Consider the following 21,572-nt stretch of genomic DNA (forward strand, 5'->3'; position numbering starts at 1 on the left):
TACAGCCAGTGAAGATAGACCACTCCCCACTACACCTCCTCTATGATAACCCTCAAACACTGCAGCCCTCCAAGAATGTGTTCTCAGCCCCCTTCTGTACTCTTTGTACAGCCACGACTACGTAGCCAAATTCTAAATGACTGCCATCTACAAATTTGCTGATGACACCACCGTGGTAGGATGGATATCAAATGATGAGTCAGAACACAAAGGAGATAGAGGGCTTGGTGTCATGGTAACAACCTCTCTCTCAATGTTGGCAAAAGAAAAGAACTTGACTTGCGAAAGAAAGGAGGAGAACATGCCCCATCTACAACAGAGGAGTGGAGGTTGAGAGCATTGACAGCACCAAGTTCCTAGGAGTGACAACAACCGACGACTTGTCCTGGGACTTCTCACGTAGGTACGATAATCAAGAAGACAGAACAATGCCTCTTCTTCCTCAGGTGACTTAGGAAATTCGGCATGTCCATAAGGACCCTTCACAGATACGCCACAGAAAGCATGCTATTCGTGTGAATTATGGTCTGGTAGGGCAACTGCTCTGCCCAGACCATAAGAAACGACAGAAGTTGTGTGCACAGCCCATACCATCACGGAAGCCAATCTTTCACCCATGGACTTCATTTATACTTCTGGCTGCTGCAGAAAGGCTGCTAACATCATCAAAGACCCCTTCCAACCTTGTAATGCTCTTCTACAACCTTTTCCATCATGCAGAAGATGGAAAAGCTTGGTAATGCACAGATAGGTGCAGGAACAGCTTCTTCCCTGCCGTTGTTAGACTGATAAGTGGACTGTCTTGAAATTGGAAGAATATTGGTCTTGCTTCTCGCACCTCCTGTTCAGTGTGATTTGAATGCCTCACTCTGTCTAACCTCTGTATGTCCTTGTTTATTGTGATCTGCCTGCACTGCTCACAAAAACTGATTTTCACTATACTTAGGTACACATAACTACAATAAATTGAATCAAATCAAACTGGATTTCAGCATTCATGCTTATCCTGCTCATCAGTTGATTTTCGCACCTAAACCTGAGCGTATCCAGTATACGGCTGGCCAACACGCATCAATCTTTCTCATCACTTACTCACCTCTCCCTTATTCATTCTCACTTCTAGCAAACAATTTTTCTTCCTCTTTGCCCCTGGGCTACTTCCTTACACTTTTTTCTCCATCTTCCCTCCTTCCCTGATCAAACTTATCAAATGTATCAACTGGTCCATCAGCACTTCCATTTTCATTGAACAGTTGATAACCTAACTTTGCTTATGGTTGTTATCCTCACGGCCAGTATAACTTTTCTCTTTGAAGCACTGACTTCCTCTTTTCTCCATTATAATTCCATCAATTCTTCTGTATTCACTAGTGTTACCATGTCCTCAGAGACTGATAACTTTTCAAAGGAGATTCATCACTTCAATCATTACTGAAAGAATGACATGACAAAACCCATTTTAAAACTTTTACTGTAACAAATAGCAATTTGTACTTTAAACTACAGGGAGAACTTTTATATTTTTCACACACATCGCACTTTCCACAGAATTTCACTTCTTATAGCAAACATTCTTATTGCAGTCAAAACTTTCCTCTGTTTTTAGAATATTTCTTATATCCCACCAGCGGTACAGATTTTTCCGATGATTCTTCTTCCTCCAGGCTGTGCCAGAACAAATCTCTCAAAAGTGTAAATAAATGGCTGTTGCATACATTTGTTTGCTGAGGGACAGTTGCCCCCTGTATCCAGCTGTAATACTTGCAAAGTTGAGCAACCTGTTTGCTGACCAAACAGTACCTCTGCTCCAATTGCATTCAAAAGGCTTGACTCTATCAAGGACAAATTATCCTGCTTAATTTACCACCCCACATAATACTATCAACATTCACTCCCTCCACTATCAGGTACTTGGGTTGCAGTGTCATATAGTCATAGAGATGTACAGCATGGAAACAGACCCTTCGGTCCAACCCGTCCATGCCGACCAGATATCCCAACCCAATCTAGTCCCACCTGCCAGCACCCAGCCCATATCCCTCCAAACCCTTCTTATTCATATGCCCATGCAGATGCCTTTTAAATGCTGTAATTGCACCAGCCTCCACCACTTCCCCTGGCAGCTCATTCCATACATGTACCACCTTCTTTTCAAGAAGGAAGCTCACCTCCATCCTCTTGAGGGCAATTAGGGATAGGAAATAAATGCTGGCCAGGCCAGTTTCTGTGGCCATATTCCCATATTCTGTGAATGTGTAAAAGTAATTAAATATGCAAAGTATCATGGTCATGTGGTGATATTTGTTATTTGAGACCTAACTACAGTAGGAAACACATTCTAATTTCATTTTTCATTAGCTATAAACATTTTTAAACAGTGTCCAATCTTCTTGCAAACAAAATTTCCTCATGGTAAATGTACTACAGACAGTAAATATAATTTTACTTTCCCCATGTTTACTATACAAATTCACATGTCCAATCTCTAAGCATATTCTTTTCTGTGTATTTGATGTGATACTAACAACAAAAGATTGGTTAATTTATTGAAATTGCATGTACCTGGATAGTTTTATATTCCACCTATATTTTGGGCACTTTCTTTCAGCAACTGTCAAAGAGAAACAATCTTCCAGTCTCTTAAGGCATGTGTAAACCAGCAACACAGAAAATGATCAAACATGATGCAGGATAAAATCTTCACTCCTGATATGCATTTTTAAATCGCATACTCAAAACACCCAAGTTTATTTCCCCATTTACTTTGCCCTTTGAATCCTGTAATTTGATAATTGTTAAATGCTGATGTATAGGAAGATGGGTGAATTGAATTTTTGTGGTGCATAGGTTGCCTGGTATTTTCCTGCAACAGGTGTTTGGGCAATTAGAAATCCATTACAGCATGGAATGAAGCCTTTCACCTCATTCAGTTCATACTGGACTTGAGGCAGAAGGCACAGTATTTATTAAATCATCTCGTTGTGCTAGCTATTTTAAAATGTTATACATTCGAACTGAATGTTACAACCTTATTTGAATACCTGAATTTTTAATATTTCAAATGATCATCAGAACAGCTAATGAAATTAAAATTGCTCTCAAATAATTTCATCTAAACCAGGGTAATTTAAAAAGGCTTTGCATTCTGCTGTTAATGGCCCAAAGATGATAGTGTGCTGCTTTTCACTTAATTTCATTTTTCATAACGAAACAACCGTTATTTTCTGTATTTGGTACAAATTCACTAAAAGAACACACGTTGGACATCTTTGAAGAAGAACCATATCAGACTCAATGCTAACTTTGTCTTTTCTCTCTGCAGTTGCTGCCAGATCTGCTGAGTTGCTCCAGCATTGTTTGTTTCAGATTTCCAACATCGATAGTGTTTTGCTTTTATTTGTGGAATTATGTACAATTCTTTTCATAAAGATTGATTTTCAAAGTCTGCCAGTTATAGAAAGGAACAATTGTAGTGACTGTTTCCCTTTTCTTAGGAAAGTACCATTGTCCAGTGATGTACTCTGTCTTCACAAACAACTCACATATATTGGCTATCAAGACGACTGGAAATGTCTATTCATATGAGGTAGGTAACTTTGCTTTGACAGACCAGTCCTCAACGATTTCTCTGATCACATTATGCCGGACGTTTTCATCTGATTTCTGGTTTTCTTTGTCAGTTAACCAGTTTAAATTTAAGTTGATTAGCCTGAGTATAGCTGTATTGTGCAAACCACCCAGTTCTCCCTCTATCAGGCTGAGGTAAACCACTCTTTCAGCAGTTCAACACTCTCGGGGGCTAATGTGAAATTAATATTCAAGCCAAATATTGTTGAGTAAGAACCATAATCTACAAAACAAAATTCTGAGAACCGTCATAATTATTTTTAAGCTTTAAGCTTTGTATCCTTCTTCCCTACACTCTTTCCTCCTTCCTCCTTTCTTTTGTTTTAACATTCAACTTATTTTGCTTTTCCAGCAATACTCTGATTGATTTAGACTACTTTCTTTCCCTAAAGTTTGAACGCTCTTTAACACGCAATTTCTTTTTTGTACACTTGAAAGGTTTGTCTTTCAGCCAAGCAAATTTCAAAGAATATTAAAACATAAGAAATAGGAGCAGATCATTTGACCCTTCATACCTATCTTGCGATTAAACAAGGTCATGGTTGATCTGCCTCAATTCTTCTTTCGTGGCAGCTCTTCATGACCCTCAATTCCTTGAAATGTCAAATATCTACTTACCACCTCTTTAGATACTGTCAGTGATTTAGCCTCCATGATAGGGTGGCACAGTGACTTAGTGGTTACCACTGCTGCCTCACAGCACAAGCATCCCAGGTTCGATTCCAGCCTCGGGCAACTGCCTGTGTGGAGTTTGCACATTTTCCCCGTGTCTGCGTGGGTTTCCTCCGGGTGCTCTGGTTTCCTCCCACAGTCCAAAGAAGTGCAGCTCAGGTGAATTGGCCATGGTAACTGCCCATGGTGTTAGGTGGATTAGTCAGAAGGGGGGTGGGTTGCTCTTTGGAGGGTTGGTGTGGACTGGTTGGGCTGAAGGGCCTGTTCCCACGCTGTAGGTAATCTAATCTAATCTAATCTAAACTCTGTGGGCTAGAGAATTCCATGCATCTGTAACTGTGTCCCCTAGTTTGAACTTCCGCACTAGTGGAAGCTGTGACGATGCTGCTTCTTCAACAAAGAGTCATAGACATGTACAGCATGGAAACAGACCTTTCAGTCCAACCTGTCCATGCCGACCAGATATCCCAACCCAATCTAGTCCCACCTGCCAGCACCCGGCCCATATCTCTCCAAACCCTTCCGATTCATATACCCATCCAAATGCCTCTTAAATGTTGCAATTGTACCAGCCTCCACCACTTCCTCTGGCAGCTCATTTCATGTTATTCTGTCCTTGTATTGTTTTTTTCAAGAGTGGTCGTAAAGGCAGAGCTTCCGATATGTCAGGATTTATCTACTTAAAAGTATTTTCAAGGTTTTTTTTAAAAACACTTGTACAATGAGAAAGAAGTGACCAATTCTCCCAGATCTGGGGTTTTTTTGGTTTTAGCTGGGGATCCAGGCAAGCTGTTTGACCCAAAGAAGCAACTCCATGCTGATCTTCCTTCCTTCCTTCCTTCCTTCCTCCCTCCCTCCCTCCCTCCCTCTGCATGTCTCACTGCGTGTATCTCTCTCTCTCTCTGCATGTCTCTGTCTGTTGGTGTGGCGCTCTTGTCGACATCGCACGCGCTCTCTCTCGCTTTGCTCTCTCTCCTACTCGCTTCGCTCTCTCTCGCTTTGCTCTCTCTCCTACTCGCTTTGCTCTCTCTCCTACTCGCTTCGCTGTCTCTCGCTTTGCTCTCTCTCCTACTTGCTTCGCTCTCTCTCGCTTTGCTCTCTATCTTCTGTCTCTGACTCTGTCTCTGTCTCTCACACACACTTTGTGCGCTCTCTCTCACTTTGCGCGCTCTCTCTCTCGCGCTTTGTGCACTCTTGCTCTCTCTCGCGCTTTGCGCTCTCTCTCTCGCGCTTCATTCTCATACTTCACGCACTCTCGGGCTTTGCGCTCTCTCTCGGGCTTCGCTCTCTCGTACTTCGCTCTCTCACTCACTTTGCTTCGCTTTCGATCTCTCTCTCTCTCTCCCCCTGTCTCTCTCTCTCACACTCTCTCTCTCTGTGTCTCTTGCTCTATCTCTCACTTTCTGTAATCATATCCCATTGGCAAATTTTTAAAAAAATTCTTGTGTCGTCAAACTGAATAGTGGGATGTTGCAAGCATCAATAGTGAGCCCCATCTATTCACAGTATATGCCAATGATTTGTTTAGAGCAAGTGTAATAATTCTAAATTAGAAATGGTACAAAGTTAATCTGGAATGTGTGTTGTAAGGGAGTAGTAAAACATTTTCAGCAATATTTGCACAAGCTTATTGATTGTGCAAAATCATGGCTGATGGAATATAATGTGGAAAAATGGAGGTTATCTACTTTGGGAGGGAGATCAGATGAACAGAGTATTTCTTTAATGATAGCAGGCTAGAAAATGTAGATGTGCAAATAAACTTGGTTGTTCTTGTCAGTTAATCATTGCAGGTCTATCCAAGTTAACAGACTAATGGAATGTCAGCCTTTAGTGCAAGAGATTTTGAGTACGGGAGTAGTGAAGCCTTGCTTTAGTCAAATAGATTTTGGTTCGACCACATCTGTGCAGTTTTTGTGTCCTTATCTCCGTAAAAATGATATTGACTCAGAGACAGTAAAACGAAAGTTCACCAGACTTAATCCAGTGATGGTGGGTCTGTCCCTTGAAGAGAGGTTAGGCAAACTGGGCCAAGTACTTAAACGGATAGACAGGATAGATGCATGCAAGATGTTTTGGAGTTTAGAACCAGGAAAACAATTTATAAATGAGGGGGTTGCTATTTCTGAGATGGACAGTATTTTTTATTAATGATAGTAATCTTGGGATTCACTACCCCAGACAGCTGTGGAAACCCCGTTTGAGTATATTTCAAGTAGAGATAAATAGTCAAAAATTTGTCCATGTTGTAAAGGGCTATGAGGATAATGTATGTAAAAGACATTCAGTTTTTGATTAGCCTTGGTTGTATTCAGTGGCAAAGCAGGCTTGATGGTCTGAATGGCCTACTCCTGTTCAAAAATGTTTAAAAGAGAAAGCAGTGCTTGGCAACTTGTCCGCCATTAGTCCTATTACTTTGTCTGTCATGACAAAAGCTGCTACGAGATCTTTCTTTCCTGTAGCACTTTGTTTATCTGGTATCTTTGAGATGGTTTTAGCATTCTCTTCCGTAAAGACCTTTGTGAAATATTGGTTTAAGTTATTTGGCACTTCCCTGTTCTCCATGATGAACTCTCCTGTTGCATTCTCCCAGGGTCCCACACTTACTTTAGCTCCTCATTTTATTTTCACGTACCTTTAGGAACTCCTGTTTGTTTTTACATTTATTGCCAGTTTACTTGCATAATCAGTGGTCTCCCTGTTTATTTTGGCAGAAGGGCCAGTGTTGTCTAGTTAGTAAGAAGTGAAATTGAATTGTTAGCTTGAAGCGATGTAGAGTTGGAAGGTATAGAATCTGTGTGGGTGGATTTGAGAAGCACAAAGGAATAAAAAAAACTTCCTGATGGGAGTTATGTACAGGCCCCCTTGCATTAGTCAAGATGTGGGACAGAAAATAACTCAGGAGATAGAAAAGGCATGTAAGAAACGCATTGTTACAATAACTGAGAGACCCAATATGCAGGAGGATTGGGAAAATCAGGTTGGTAGCTGAACATTTTAAAAAAAAAGAATGAATTTGTGGAATCTATGAAATGGTGTTTTGGAGTATCTTGGAGTATCTTTCCATGGCGGAAGAGGCAATTTTGGATTTAGTGATGTGCAATGAGGCAGATGTGACTAGGGAGCTTAAGGTGAAGGAACCTGTCGGGAAGCATTGACCATAATATGACAGAATTCACCCTGTAGTTTGGGAGGGAGAAGCTCGAATCAGATGTAATGGTGTTACAATTGAGTAGAGGTAACTAGAAGGGCATGAGGAAGGAGCCAGAGTTGGTTGGAAGGGAGACTGTCAGGAAAAATAGTGATGTAGCAATATCAGGAATTTGTGGGGATAATTTGAGAGGCAAAGCACAAATTCATCCCAGGAAGAAGAACTTACTAAGGGCAGGATGAGGCAATCATGGTTGAGAAAGAAAGTCAGGGACAGCATAAAAGCATAAGAAAAAACACACAATGTGGTGAAGATCAGTAAGAAGACAAAATGATGATTAAGTCTTTAAAACCAGCAGAGGAAAACCACAAAAAAGTAAGTGGGCAGAAGTTGAAACATGAAGGTGAACTAGTGAGTAATATAAAAAAGAAGATTGCGAGAGTTTTTTTTTAGATGCATCGAAAGTGAGAGAGAGGCAAGAATAGGGGATTGGACACTGGAAAATTATGCTGGAGAAATAGCAATGGGGAGCAAAGAAGTGACATAGACTGAACTTTGTATAGTCTTCATTATGGATGCCAGTAACATATCAGAACTTCAAGGAATCAGGGGGCAGAGGTGAGTATAGAGTTCATCACTGAAGAGAAAGCGCTGGAGAAGCTCAAAAGTCTGAATGTCGATAAATCACCTGAACCAGACTACAGCCCAGAGTTGTGAAGAGATAGCTGAGGAGATTGTGGTGGCATTGGTGGAGATTTTTCAGGAATCACTGGAGGGCTGCAGAGGATTGAAAAATGTTGAAGAAGGGAGGGAGGCAGAAGGCAAGACATTTTAAGCTGGGTAGCCTGGTCGCAGTTAAGATTTGAGTGTCTCTGATTAAGGATGAGATTGCAGAGTACGTGGAAGTGCATGATAAAAGAGGACTAAGTCAGTACTGCTTCGTGAAGGGTAGGTCATACCTGACCAGTCTGTTAGAATTCCTTAAGGAAGCAATGAACAAGTTAGACAAAGTGGATGTGATCTATTTGGATTTCAGAAGGACTTGGACAAGATGCCACACTGAATGCTGTGAAGTAAGAAAAATGTTAGAATTAAGGACAAAGTACTGAAAAGGATAGAGGAATGGCTGACTGGAAGAAGGTTGAAAATGGGGATAGAGAGGATTTTTTGGGGATGCGAACTGACAGCTAGTGGAGTTCCACAAAGGTCAGTGTCAGAACCACAAATATTTACATTATACACTGCGATCTGGATAGAGGAACAGAGGACATTGTTGCTAAGTTTTCTGATGACGCAAAGATAGGTGAGGGGACAGGTAGTGTTGAAGAGGTGGGGAAGTTACAGAAGGACTTGAACAGGCTAGGAGATTGGGCAAAGAAGTGGCAGATGGAAAACAATGGGGAAGTGTGAGGTTATGCACTTTGGTAGGAAGAATGGAGGCATGGGTTATTTTCTAAATTTGAAGCACAGAGAGACTAAGGAATCCTAGTTCAGGTTACTAAGGTTAACATGCAGGCTCAGTTTGAATTTAGGAAGGAAAATGCAATGTAAGCATTCACTTGGAGAGGGCTAGAATACAAGAGGAGGAGTGTACTGCTGAGGCTGTATAAAGCTGTGGTTAGACCATATTTGGAACATTGTGAGCAGTTTTGGGCCACGTGTCAAAAGAAGGATGTGCTAGCCTTTGAAGAGTCCAGCGAAGATTTACAAGAATGAACCCGGGAATGAAGGGTTTGCCATATGAGGAGTGATTGAGAATTCTGAGTCTGTACTCAATGGATGAGGGGGAATCTGATTGAAACTTACAGAGCGCTGAGAGGCCCAGATATTGGATATGGGGATGTTTTCCACTAGTAAAACAGGGCAATGCCTGAGACAAAAGGCAAGACTCTTGAGGACCATGATGAGGAAGAATTTCTTCAGACAGAGGGTGGTGAATCTGTAGAACTCATTACTGCAGAAGGCTGTGGAGGTGAAATCATTGAGTGTATTTAAGACAGAGGTAGATAGGTACTTGATTAGTAAGGGGATCAAAGCTTATGGGCAGAAGGCAGGAAAATGGGGAAGAGAAGTATATCAGCCATGATCAAATAGTGGAGCAGATGAGATGAGGGCCCTAAATTACTCTTCCTCAGCCTGAATTAGAAATTCTTGGGATCACTAGCCATGAGAGAACCCTTAACTTCACGATCTCTCTCATAACCCACCACTAAATGGGTCAGACCATGTTTGGAGTATTGATCACAGTTTTGGGCCCCATATCTCAGGAAGGATGTACTGGCCCTATACTGTGTTCAGAGTAGGGTCACAAGAATGGTCCTAGGAATGAAAACATATGGGGAATGTTCGAAGACTCTGGGTTTATACTCTATGGAGTTTAGAAGGATGAGGGAGATCTAATTGAAACTTCTAGAATGCTGAACGGCCTGGACAGAGTGGACATTGGGAAGATGTTTCTAATTATAGGAGAGACTAGAACCCAGGGCGTAGCCTTAGTGTAAAGGGAAGACCTTTTAGAACAGAGATAAGGAGAAACTTCTTCAGCCAGAGAGTGGGGAATCCATGGAATTCACTGCCACATGAGGTTGCAAAGGTCAGGTCATGTTGTAAAATCAAGACTGAGATAGATAGGTAGGTTCTTGATTGGCAAAGGGATCAAGGGTTGTGATGAGAAAGTGGGAGAAATGGAGTTGAGAAACTTACCAGCCGCGATTAAATGGTAGAGCAGACTCGATGGGCTGAATGGCCTAATTCCTATCCCTGTGTTTATTGTCTAAATCTGAAGTAATCTGTTTTCCGGGACTGGACAACGTTCTGTGCTAAGAACAATCTCTGATGCACAGATGTTTCTTCAATTTACCCTTTCCCATCAGATTTGTCCAGTCAACGTGCAGTGTGAAATCAGCCATGATAGTTGTGGTGCCATTCTGGCGTGCCTCCGTTATTTCCTGATTTGTACTTGGCCCCATGTTATGCACTTCTTTGTTGATCTGTAGATGGCACACACCCATGACTCCATCCCTTGCTGCTTCTCACTCCACTCAAACTGATTCCTCATCACAATACCAATTCCAACCCCCAATCTATTGCATCTGTATTACTCCTCATAATACACTGATAAAATGCTTTATTAAAAAAAATCCACCGCTATTCCTTTTTGCATGTTCTTCTAGAGCATTATCTACTCTTAGAGTGTAAAGGCAGTAGGAGTATACTTAAGAGGGAGATCAGGTGGTCAGAAAGGGGACATGAGATAGCTTTGGCAAATAGGGTTGAGGAGAATCCAAAGGGTTTCTATAAATACATTAAGGACAAAAAGGTAACTACAGAGAGAATAGGTCCCCTCCAAGATGAGCAAGGCAGCCTATGCGTGGAGCCGCAGGAGAGGGGGGAGATACTAAACAAGTAATTTGCATCAATGTGGAGAAGGACATGCAAGATATAGAATGTAGGGAAATAGATAGTGACATCTTGAAAAATGTCCAATTTACAGAGGAGGTGGTGCTGAATGTCTTGAAACATGAAAGTGGGTAAGTCCCCAGGACCTGATAAGGTGTACCCTCAAATTCTGTAGGAAGCGAAGGAAATGATTGCTGGACTCCTTGCTGAGATACTTGTATCATTAACAGTCATAGGTGAGGTGTCAGAAGACTGGAGGTTGGCTAACATGGTGCCACTATTTAAGAAAGGGGATAAGTAAAAGTCTGGGATCTATAGACTGGTGAGCCTGACATTGGTGGTGGGCAAGTTGTTGGAGGGCAGCCTGAGGGACGGGACTTTCTTATATTTGGAAAGGCAAGGATTGATTAGGGATAGTCAACATGGCTGTGTGCGTGGGAAATCATGTCTCACAAGCTTGATTGAGTTTTTTGAAAAAGTAACAAAGAAGATTGATGAGGGCAGAGCAGTGGACGTGATCTATATGGACTTCAGTAAGGTGTTTGACAATGTTCCTCATGGGAGACTGGTTAGCAAGGTTTTATCTCATGGAATGCAGGGAGAACCAGCCATTTGGATACAGAACTGGTTCGAAGGTAGAAGGTCATGGAGGGTTGTTTTTCAGACTGGAGACCTGTGACTAGTGGTGTGCCAAGGATCGGTGCTGGGTCCACTAATGTTCACCATTTATATAAATGATTTGAATGTGAACATAGGAGCTATAGTTAGTAAGTTACCAGATGACAGCAAAATTGGTGGTGTACTGGACAGTGATGAAGGTCATCTCAGAGTACGACAGTATCTTGATCAGATGGGCTAATGAGCTGAGGAGTGTCAGGTGGAGTTTAATTTAGATAAATGTGAGGTGCTGCATTTTGCTAAAGCAAATCAGAGTAGGACTTGTACACTTAATGGTAAGGTCCTAGGGAGTGTTGGGGAACAAAGAGACTTTGGAGTGCAGGTTCATAACTCCTTAAAGAGGAGTTGCAGGTAGATCGGATAGTGAAAAAGGTGTTTAGTATGTTTTCCTTTATTCGTCAGAGCATTGAGTATGGGAGTTCGAAGGTCATGTTGCAGCTGTACAGGACATTGGTTAGGCCATTTATGGGATATTGTGTGCAATTCTGGTCTCCTTGCTATGGGAAGATTGTTGTGAAACTTGAAAGGGTTCAGAAAAGATGTCCAAAGATGTTGCCAGGGTTGGAGGGTTTGAGCTTTAGGGAGAGGCTGATTAGGCTGGGCTGTTTTCCCTGGAGCATCGGAGGTTGAGAGGTGATCTCATAGAGGTTTATAAAATCATGAGGGACATGGATCGGATAAATAGACAAGGTCTTTTCCCTGGAGTGAGGCAGTCCAGAACTAGAGGGCATAGGTTCAGGGTGAGAGGGAAAAGATATAATAGGGACGTAGAGGGTGGTGCGTGTTTGGAATGAGTTGCCAGAGGAAGTGGTGGAGGCTGGTACAATTACAACATTGAAAGGCATCTGGATGGGATTTTGAATAGGAAGGATTTAGAGGGATATGTTCCGAGTGCTGGCAAATGGGACTAGAGTAGGCTAGGATATCTTGTCAGCATGGACGAGTTGGACTGAAGGGTCTGTTTCCATGCTGTACACCTCTATGACTCTATGGTCACCCAGCAACCACATCTCTGTGTTAGCGATCAAGTTGTATTCATTTATTTCTATTTGTGTTGTCACCTCAATCTATCTTATTACAAATGTGGCATGCATTCAGATAATGAGCCCTCGACTTTACCATTACTACTTACTCTGTTCCACTTTCTGTTGCTATTTCTACCCTAAATGTATTTTCTACCCCTTCCTGTCACATTTGCATTATAGTTCACCCCAAACTGCTTTGTGCCTCTGCTGTTTCATTTCTTCCTGATTTTTTTTTAAACATCTCTTCAATTGAAACTGCAAACCCCCAACCCACCCACTCTCAACTAATTGGTTTGAAGTTCTATCTACAGCCATACAATTCACCAGGGCTCTGCTCCCAACAGGGCAACTGTCTCTTTCCCCATTACTGGTGCCAGTGCTTCATGAATCAGACCCATTTCTCCCACACCAATCTTTGAGCCATGTATTTTCTTTGCTGATCTCTTAATCCTATGCCAATATGCATGTGGCTTGGATTGTCATCCTGAGATGAGATTATCATTTTTTAAAAATTCTTTTGTTTAGTCCCAAACTACTTGTAATCAGCAGAACTTCTTTCCTAGATCTAGCTATGTCATTATGCCTAGATAGATCATGAGAACTGATTCCTTCCACTCTCACTCCAAGTTCCTCTCCAGCTCAGAAGAGAGATCCTGGCACTAGAGTTCAGCTGCATAGTGTATGGCACTTCCTTTTCTGCAGAGAACAGTATTTATTCTCCTAAGAATGCTGTCTCTGACTTCTACAAAATCTCTCTTTCTCCCCCAATTTGAATGTTCATCTAGAACACTGTATTGAGATCACTTTGCTCATCCTGTCTGCAGTCTGGATCCTTATTCACATCAGAGCAAGTATCTCCCAACTGTTAGGTAAGGGCACTGGAAGTGGCCTCTCCAATGGTAAACTCTGGTTCCCCATCTCTGTCTCAGTCACAGTCACACCCTCCTTTCCCTGCTAAATAGGATGTCATAAACTATAGGGTATATGTGAGACTGTCTCCTGAAATGCAGTGTCCAGGGATTGATCAGTCCCTGATGTATTGCAATGGCCACAGCTCAGACTGCAACTCAGTATCTCTGATCTGAAGTTCTTTGAGCAGCAAACACTTGCTGCAGATGTGGACTTTGTGGGTTTCACTGACATCCACCAACTGTTACAATACAACATGCACAGACTGATCTCAGAATCTGACATGTAACTCTACCCATGTCACAGTAAGGCTTAAAAATCTGAATCTATTGCTTTGTTGTTTCCCCTCTTAATTTCTCATTGAGTGAAAATCTAATGTGCTTTCAGCAGTTAATCATAAACTATCCTTAGAATTTTCCTATCTGCAGTATGGTTCTTTCTTCTGTTTTCTGGGAATCTTTCCTCAAAAATATGCAGAATTTAAGTGTCCCCTAGTATCTATCATAGGAACGCATGCAATAAAACGTGGCCCACGATTGCAACTCTGAACTGGATAAATTCTGGATCCAAAATTATCCTCGCCACTTCTGTAAATCCGCCGCAATGTTTCACTCTCCTGTCGCATTTTGAATTGTAACAGTACTCTATGTGAAGCGTGTCCAATATGTTGAATGAGGCTAAAATAACCTGTCTGCTTATTTAAAAAGCAAGTGACCTTGAAGTTATTGAATGGTCAGTCAATCATGCTAGTGGCAACTTACTTTGCAGGGGTGCTTACAATGAGTGTTTTATTTACCAATAGATACCTAACTGTTCCTTTCATTTTTATGTACTCTGCCTCTTTTGCCAATGTGTTTAGTTTCACACTGACACTATTAACTTTGAACAATAAATCTGAAAACCCAATAGTTAACTGAAAGAACTACACCTCAAATTTTCATGTTTTTGGGTAGACACATGAATAGGGAAAGGTTTGGTGGAATATGGTCCCGGAGCAGACAGCTGGGACTATGTTCAGCATGGACTGATTGGACATAGGGTCTCTTTCCATGTTTTATGACTCCAAAATGCATTAGTTTTATCAAGTCCATTTTCAGATATTTGTATAATATTTCCTAACTGGTACAATTACAACATTTTAAACGGCATCTGGATGGATGTATGAATAAGAAAGTTTTAGACGGATATGGGCCAAATGCTGGCAAATGGAAGTAGATTTATTTAAGATATCTGGTTGTCAAGGGCGAGTTGCACTGAAGGCTCTGTTTCTGGGCTGTACATCTCTATGGCTCTATGACTGTTGTTGAAGACAACTCTCGAGACTCGGACCTTGCGAACTGATTAGTTTATTACACGATATATCATGGGAAATTCACTGTCCTAACTGTGGCTCGGTGTTATTCCGAAGTACGTCAGGATACTACAGGATTATATAGAGAAAACGGATAGGAGCTGACCATTAATTACACAGTTTGGCATGCTTACAAGTTAGTACTAAATTAGAGGTTAGTCATTAAGTTCAAAACTAAAGCACTATTATGCATTCTACAAGTGGACAGATCAAATGTATCACCACCTGCTCTAGTTACACAGATTGCTAATACTAAGCAGAGATCGCCCTAATTGGTTGAATGACTGTGAAGAGACAAGAGAGAAGGAAGGGGGACTAATTGGAAAGTCTATGTCAGCTTGATTGGTTCTACAGCCTGCACTGATCATTCAGCAGGGGAGGAGACACTATCTAAGGACAACCTTTCACATTACCTCTTACTAATGAATGCATAGCCAGCAAAGTTCTGGCTGGGTACACAAAATGGAACTCTCAGCCGAATCAGGAAAATGGCTTCCAGGCAAACAATACTAACTTTTCCCCAACAACTATAAAGCACATTTTATTGTATACAAGAACCTTTATTGGTCAGTGTGTTGAGTATGGGAGTTGGGAGGTCATGTTGCGGTGGTACAGGAATTGGTTAGGCCACTTTTGGAATATTGCGTACGATTCTGGTCTCCCTCCTAAAGGTTTCAGAAAAGATCTGCAAGGATATTGCCAGGTTGGAGGATTTGAGGTATAGGGATAGTGTGAATATGCTGGGGTTGTTTTCCCTGGAGCGTCTGAGGCTAAGGGGTGCCCTTATAGAGGTTTATAAAATCTCTATAAGGGGTTTAGATAGGGTGAATAGCCAAGGTCTTTTCTCCAGGGTGGGCGTTTCCAAAACTAGAGGGAATAGGTTTAGGGTCAGATGAGAAAGATATCAAAGGGAACTAAGGGGCAACGTTTTCACACAGGTTAGTACGTGTATAGAATGAGCTGCCAGACGAAGATCTGGAGGCTGGTACAATTACAACATGTAAAAGCTGTCTGGTTGGGTAAATGAGTAGGAAGGGTTAGAAGGATATGGGCCAAATACCAGTAAATGGTACTAGATTAATTTAGAATATCTGGTCAGCATGGACATGTGAGACTGAAGGGTCTGTTTCCAAACTGTTCTATGACTTTGAGAGATTGGTAAATGGGGTCCAAATCAATAGATTTAGAAACATATAGATTTGGACCCCATTTACCGACCTGGCTTAAACAGAACCGGAAATGGTATCACCTATCGCAACAAACCAAGACAGATAAATAACAAGAGGTACAGAACACCAAGGCTCACTGATAATGTTACCGAGCATGGAGATGAAACATCTGACAACAAATCTACCAACTCAGTGAGCAAACCTACAACCTCTCCTTTCAGCTTTTGTTTATTTTTTTCCAACTTGTTGCTGTGGATGCTGTAGCTCCTTGTCCTGGTTACTAGCAAATACCCAACTGCCTTCTCACAGTTCCCAACTTAATTCTGCTAAGGAGCAAGCAGGTGGGACTAGTTTAGTTTGGGATTATGTTCGGCATGGACTAGTTAGACCAAGACCACAGCTTTCGTGCTGTGAGGCTCTATCACTGCTTCCAAGGCTCCATGAAGGCCAATGTAAATTTCTTTGGGTGACTGCAAACTAGGAAAGTCTTCAGCTGTTTTTTCCCTTGAAAAGTCCAACCTGTGCCCCGAAACCTACTGTTTTTCACAAGGTGAACAATAAAATGTATACTTCCTCAACTTAAGGTGCAGGCTTAATCAAAGCAAAACTGCAACCAACTGCTTTCTGAGGAAACATCCAGGTAACTTCAACAGAAAGACCTTCTGTTCCCATTCCTAGACGTGTCAGTAGAGAGAACACCCAACGGAGAATTCACCACAAGGGACACAGGAAACCAACACACACAGACCAAGTCCTAAACTATGAAAGTAACCACCCCAACACACACAAACGAAGCTGCATCGGGACACTATTCAAAAGAGCCACAACACACTGCAGTACACCAGAACTGCGAAAAGAGGAAGAGGAACACCTATACAAGGTATTCGCCAAAAACGGATACCCACGCAACTTTATCACCAGATGCCTAAGAGATAGACCACGGAACGAGGACATGCCACAACCAAAAGGACTAGCCACACTACCATACGTCAGGAGCGTCTCAGAACTGACAGCCAGACTACTGCGACCCTTAGGACTCATAACAGCACACAAGCCAACTTCCACACTCAGACAACAACTCACTAGAACAAAGGACCCAATAGCCAGCACGAGCCAAACTAACGTAGTTTACAAAATACCATGCAAGGACTGCACAAAACACTATATAGGACAAACAGGAAGACAGCTAACAATCCGCATCCATGAACATCAGCTAGCCACAAAACGACACGACCAGCTATCCCTAGTAGCCATACACTCCGACAACCAGGAACATGAATTTGACTGGGAAAACACTACCATCATAGGACAAGCCAGACAGAGAACAGCCAGGGAATTCCTAGAGGCATGGCATTCATCCACAAACTCCATTAACAGACACATGGACCTGGACCCCATATACAAACCACTACAGCTGAAACTGACACCTGGAAGCGACAAGAACATCCATCAACAGACACATCGACCTGGACCACACATACAAACTACTACAGCTGAAACTGACACCCGGAAGCGGCAAGAACAAACCACTATAAATACCGGAAGAAACATCAAAGCAGCGCTTCACAGGAGGCTCCAATAGCACTGATGATGTTCCCTAGCCAGGGAACGAAACGTTTACAGCAAAAACTTCCAGCTCGGTGAACAGAACCACAACGAAAGACCTTCTACTTTGCAGCCTATCTCTGTGATGATGTGGCATGCTTTGTATGGTCACAAGTAGAAATATGAATAAATTATTTTATGTTCAGCACAGCTATTTGATTACACAAACCTTATGAATTATTTTTGTTTCTAATGTAGTTATCCTCCTTACAGATTTCCTGCTACTATTAGTGGTTAAAAGATCAATTATTAACCTATTTTTGCTATTAGTAGTTGTAGATTAACATAGATAAATTAAACCTAGGCTTGTTTGCTTTGATTTAGCTGTACATAAGGATCATTTATAGGCCTCTTCAGGCTTTTCCGTGTCTGCGTGGGTTTCCACTGGGTGCTCTGGTTTTCTCCTACAGTCCAAAGATATGCCGGTTAGGACGACTGGTCATGCTAAATTGTCCATAGTGTCCAGGGATGAGTAGGCTAGGAGAGTGGTGAGGGGGTCGGGTCTGGGTGGGATGTTTGGAGAGTCGGTGCAGACTTGATGGGCTGCATGGCCTCTTTCTGCACTACAGGAATCCTACGATTTCCATTTATGTTACATTTAATCCTTTAATTCTCAAAACAGTTATTTTCCAATTTTGAAATAAATATTTGTGACAGTATTACTGAAGATTTTCTATGGAAAGTGATGTTGATCAGCTGTCCTTAAGTGAGAAGGTGGAATCAACTTCTGTCCTTTTAACCCCCTTTTGATCCGTTGTAACAAATAGTTTTATTTCATTTTAGCACACAGCTGGTGCACTTCAATTAAATGTAAGCAATTAGCTCAAACTGAATGAGCCAAATTATAAGATTTCCTCAAGTGTTTTTATGTTGCTACATCAAACACACGCAAACATAAGTAATAAAGTTAAAAATTGCACAACACCAGGTTATAATCCAACAGGTTTATTTGGAAACACTAGCTTTCAGAGCGCTGCTCCTCCATCAGGTGGTTGTGGAGTGTAAGATTGTACAACACAGAATTCATAGCAAAAATTGACAGTGTGATGTAACTGAAATTATATATTGAAAAAGACCCGGATTGTTTGTTAAGTCTCTCATCTTTTAGAATGAACATGTCGATTTCAGTTCTTCATATGTAAATTGCAGAACATTTTTAGAAGTTACATTCTCAAGTGAACTTTAACAATTACTGTCTTGCCGACCCAGACAATGTATTTAAGGTGTGAGGTACCCTATGTGAGACTGTCTGTGTCACAATGTTCAAACTATTTCCAATCTAAAAAAAATGGATTTACAAAATCTTACATGGATTCATGCAGATTTTGAGCAAAATAAAATGTAATTCTGCAAATCCAGACATGAATGAAGTTCAACAGTTGTATACCCCTATCGGGGGGCATAAAAATAAAACCGCGAAGACGGCTTAACTATAGTTAACGAGGGAAATCATGAACAGTGTTAGAGCCAAAGAGGAGGCATATAAATTGGCCAGAAAAAGCAGCAAACATGAGGACTGGGAGAAATTTAAGATTTGGGAGGGGAGGACTAAAGGTTTACTTCGGAAAGGGAAAATAGAATATGAAAGTAAGCTTGCTGAAAACATAAAAACTGACTACAAAAGCTTCTACAGATATGTGAAGAGAAAAAGACTGGTGAAGACAAATGTAGGTCCCTTGCAGTTAGAATCAGGTGAATTATAATGGAGAACAAAGAGATGGCAGACCAGTTGACCAAATTGTCTTCACTTAAGAGGACAGGAATAATCTTCAGGAAGTGTTAGGGGACAGAATGTCAAGCATGAAGGAGAGGTGAAGGAAATCCTTATCAATCAGAAATGGTATTGATGGGATTAAAACCTGATAAATCGGCAGGGCCTGATGCTCTGCATCCCAGAGTACTTAAGGAAGTGGCTGTAGAAATAGCAGGTACGTTGGTGATCATTTTCCAGCATTCTGTAGACTCTGAAGGAGTTCCAGTGGACTGTTGGTTAGCTAACATAATTTCACTTTTTAGAAAAGGGGGGAGAGAGAGAAAATGGGGAATTACGAGCTGATTAGCCTGACATTGGTGGAGGGAAAATTTGTTAAGGATGTAATAATTGAGCATTTAGGAAGCAGAGACAGAATCAATCCTAGCCAGCATGGGTTCACTAAAGGGAAGTCATGCTTGCCAAATCTTCTGGAATTGTTTGAGGATGTGACGGAAAATTAAAGGTCATGCTATTGGAGGTATTGTATTGACATGGAGAGGGAACTGTTTGGCAGACAGGAAGCAGAGAGTTGGAATAAATGAATCCTCTTCAGAGTGGCAGGCAGTGATGAGTGGGTGCTGCAGGGTTCTGTGCTGGGAACTCAGCTGATCACAATGTACATTAACTGGAATGAGTTGAATGCTATATCTCCAAATTTGCAGATGAGACTAAGCTGGGTGGCAGTGGGTGCTGTGAGGAGGATGCTAAGAGGCTGTAGGGTGACTTGGACAGACTGGCTGATTGGGCAAATACTTGGCAAATGCAATATAATTTGGATAAATGTGAGGTGTTATCCATTTTGGTCACAAAAATAAAGGAGGGCAGATTGTTATCTGAATGGTGGCAGTTTAGGAAAAGGTGAGGTGCAACGAGAACTCTTTTTGTCATGGTGGAACAGTCACTGAAGGATGGCATGCAGGTGCAGCAGGCAGTGAGGAAAGCAAATGGTATTCTCTCCTTCATAGTGAGAGAATTTGAGTATAAGAGCAAAGATGTCTTGTTACAGTTGTACAGGGCTGAAAATGTGTTGCTGGTTAAAGCGCAGCAGGTCAGGCAGCATCCAAGGAACAGGAAATTCGACTTTTCGGGCACAAGCCCTTCATCAGGAATCCGAGGCCATACCTTGAGTACTGTGTGCAGTTTTTGTCTGCTAGTCTGAGGAAGGGCGTTGCGATTGAGGGAGTCCAGTGAAGGTTCACCAGACTGATTCCTGGGATGACAGGACTGACATAAGAAGAAAGACTGGATCAACTGGGCTTGTATTCACTGGAATTTAGAAGAATGACAGGGGATCTCATAGAAACATATAAAATCCCGATGGGACTGGATAGGTTATATGCGGGAAGGATGTCCCCAGTGTTGGGCAAGTCCAGAACAAGGGGTAAGGAATGAGATGAAGAAGAATTTCTTCACTCAAAAGTTGTGAATCTGTGGAATTCTCTCCCACAGGATGCTGTTGGAGCCAGTTCATTAGATATATTCAAGAGAAAGTTGGATGTAGCCCTTGTGGATAAAGGGGCGTGGGGACAGGGTGGGAATGGGATACTGAGATTGCTCAATCAGCCATGATCGTATTGAATGGTGGTGCAGGCTTGAAGGGCCAAATGGCCTACTCCTGCACCTAGTTTCTATGTTTTTATGTGATAGGGCAAAAACGTAAAAAGAAAATTAAAGGCTTTAATGATGAATGCTGTATGCATTCAAATAAAGATAAACAAATTGATAACATTACTAGATATGAATTGGTATGATATGATGGCTACAATTGAAGCATAGTTTCAAAGTGACCGTGGCTACGTACTGGATATTCAAGGATTTGTTTTCTGAAAGTATATAAAGCATGGGAAAGGAGGTTGGGTAACTCTGTCAATAAAAGTTGCGATCAGTACACTGTTGAGAAATTATCTTTGCTTGGAAGCTTATGATGTGTAATCAGTTTGATTGGAGGTGAGAAATGGCAGGGAAAGGAGTCTCTGGTATGTGTAGATTGTAGCTCCTTAATAGCAGTGCAAGCATGATTTTATAAAAGTGAAATCATATTTGACAATTCTATTAAGGAGTCCTTTGAGGTTGCAACAAACAGAATGGATAAAGGGAAACCGTAGATTGTATTTCTAAAAGCAAGGTGCTATATAAATGTGAGGGCTAGTGGTGAAGGGGGTATTTTATTAGCATAGATAAAGAATTGGCAAGCTAACAGAAAACAGTTTGGGTAAAAGGGTCATTTACAGGT

The 21,572-nt window shown here is 41.6% G+C and overlaps 1 protein-coding gene across 1 annotated transcript in view; it reads left to right on the forward strand.

Annotated features, from left to right (window-relative positions):
• Positions 1-21,572, forward strand: part of ppil2 (peptidylprolyl isomerase (cyclophilin)-like 2) — a 389,123-nt gene that overhangs the window by 90,657 nt on the left and 276,894 nt on the right. The window contains exon 7 of the mRNA XM_060844077.1: positions 3,495-3,586. Coding sequence (XP_060700060.1) covers positions 3,495-3,586 — 92 coding nt within the window. The remainder of the gene's footprint in view (positions 1-3,494; positions 3,587-21,572) is intronic.

Source organism: Hemiscyllium ocellatum, chromosome 24 (assembly GCF_020745735.1).
Source record: "Hemiscyllium ocellatum isolate sHemOce1 chromosome 24, sHemOce1.pat.X.cur, whole genome shotgun sequence".
NCBI classification, from domain to species: Eukaryota; Metazoa; Chordata; class Chondrichthyes; order Orectolobiformes; family Hemiscylliidae; genus Hemiscyllium; species Hemiscyllium ocellatum.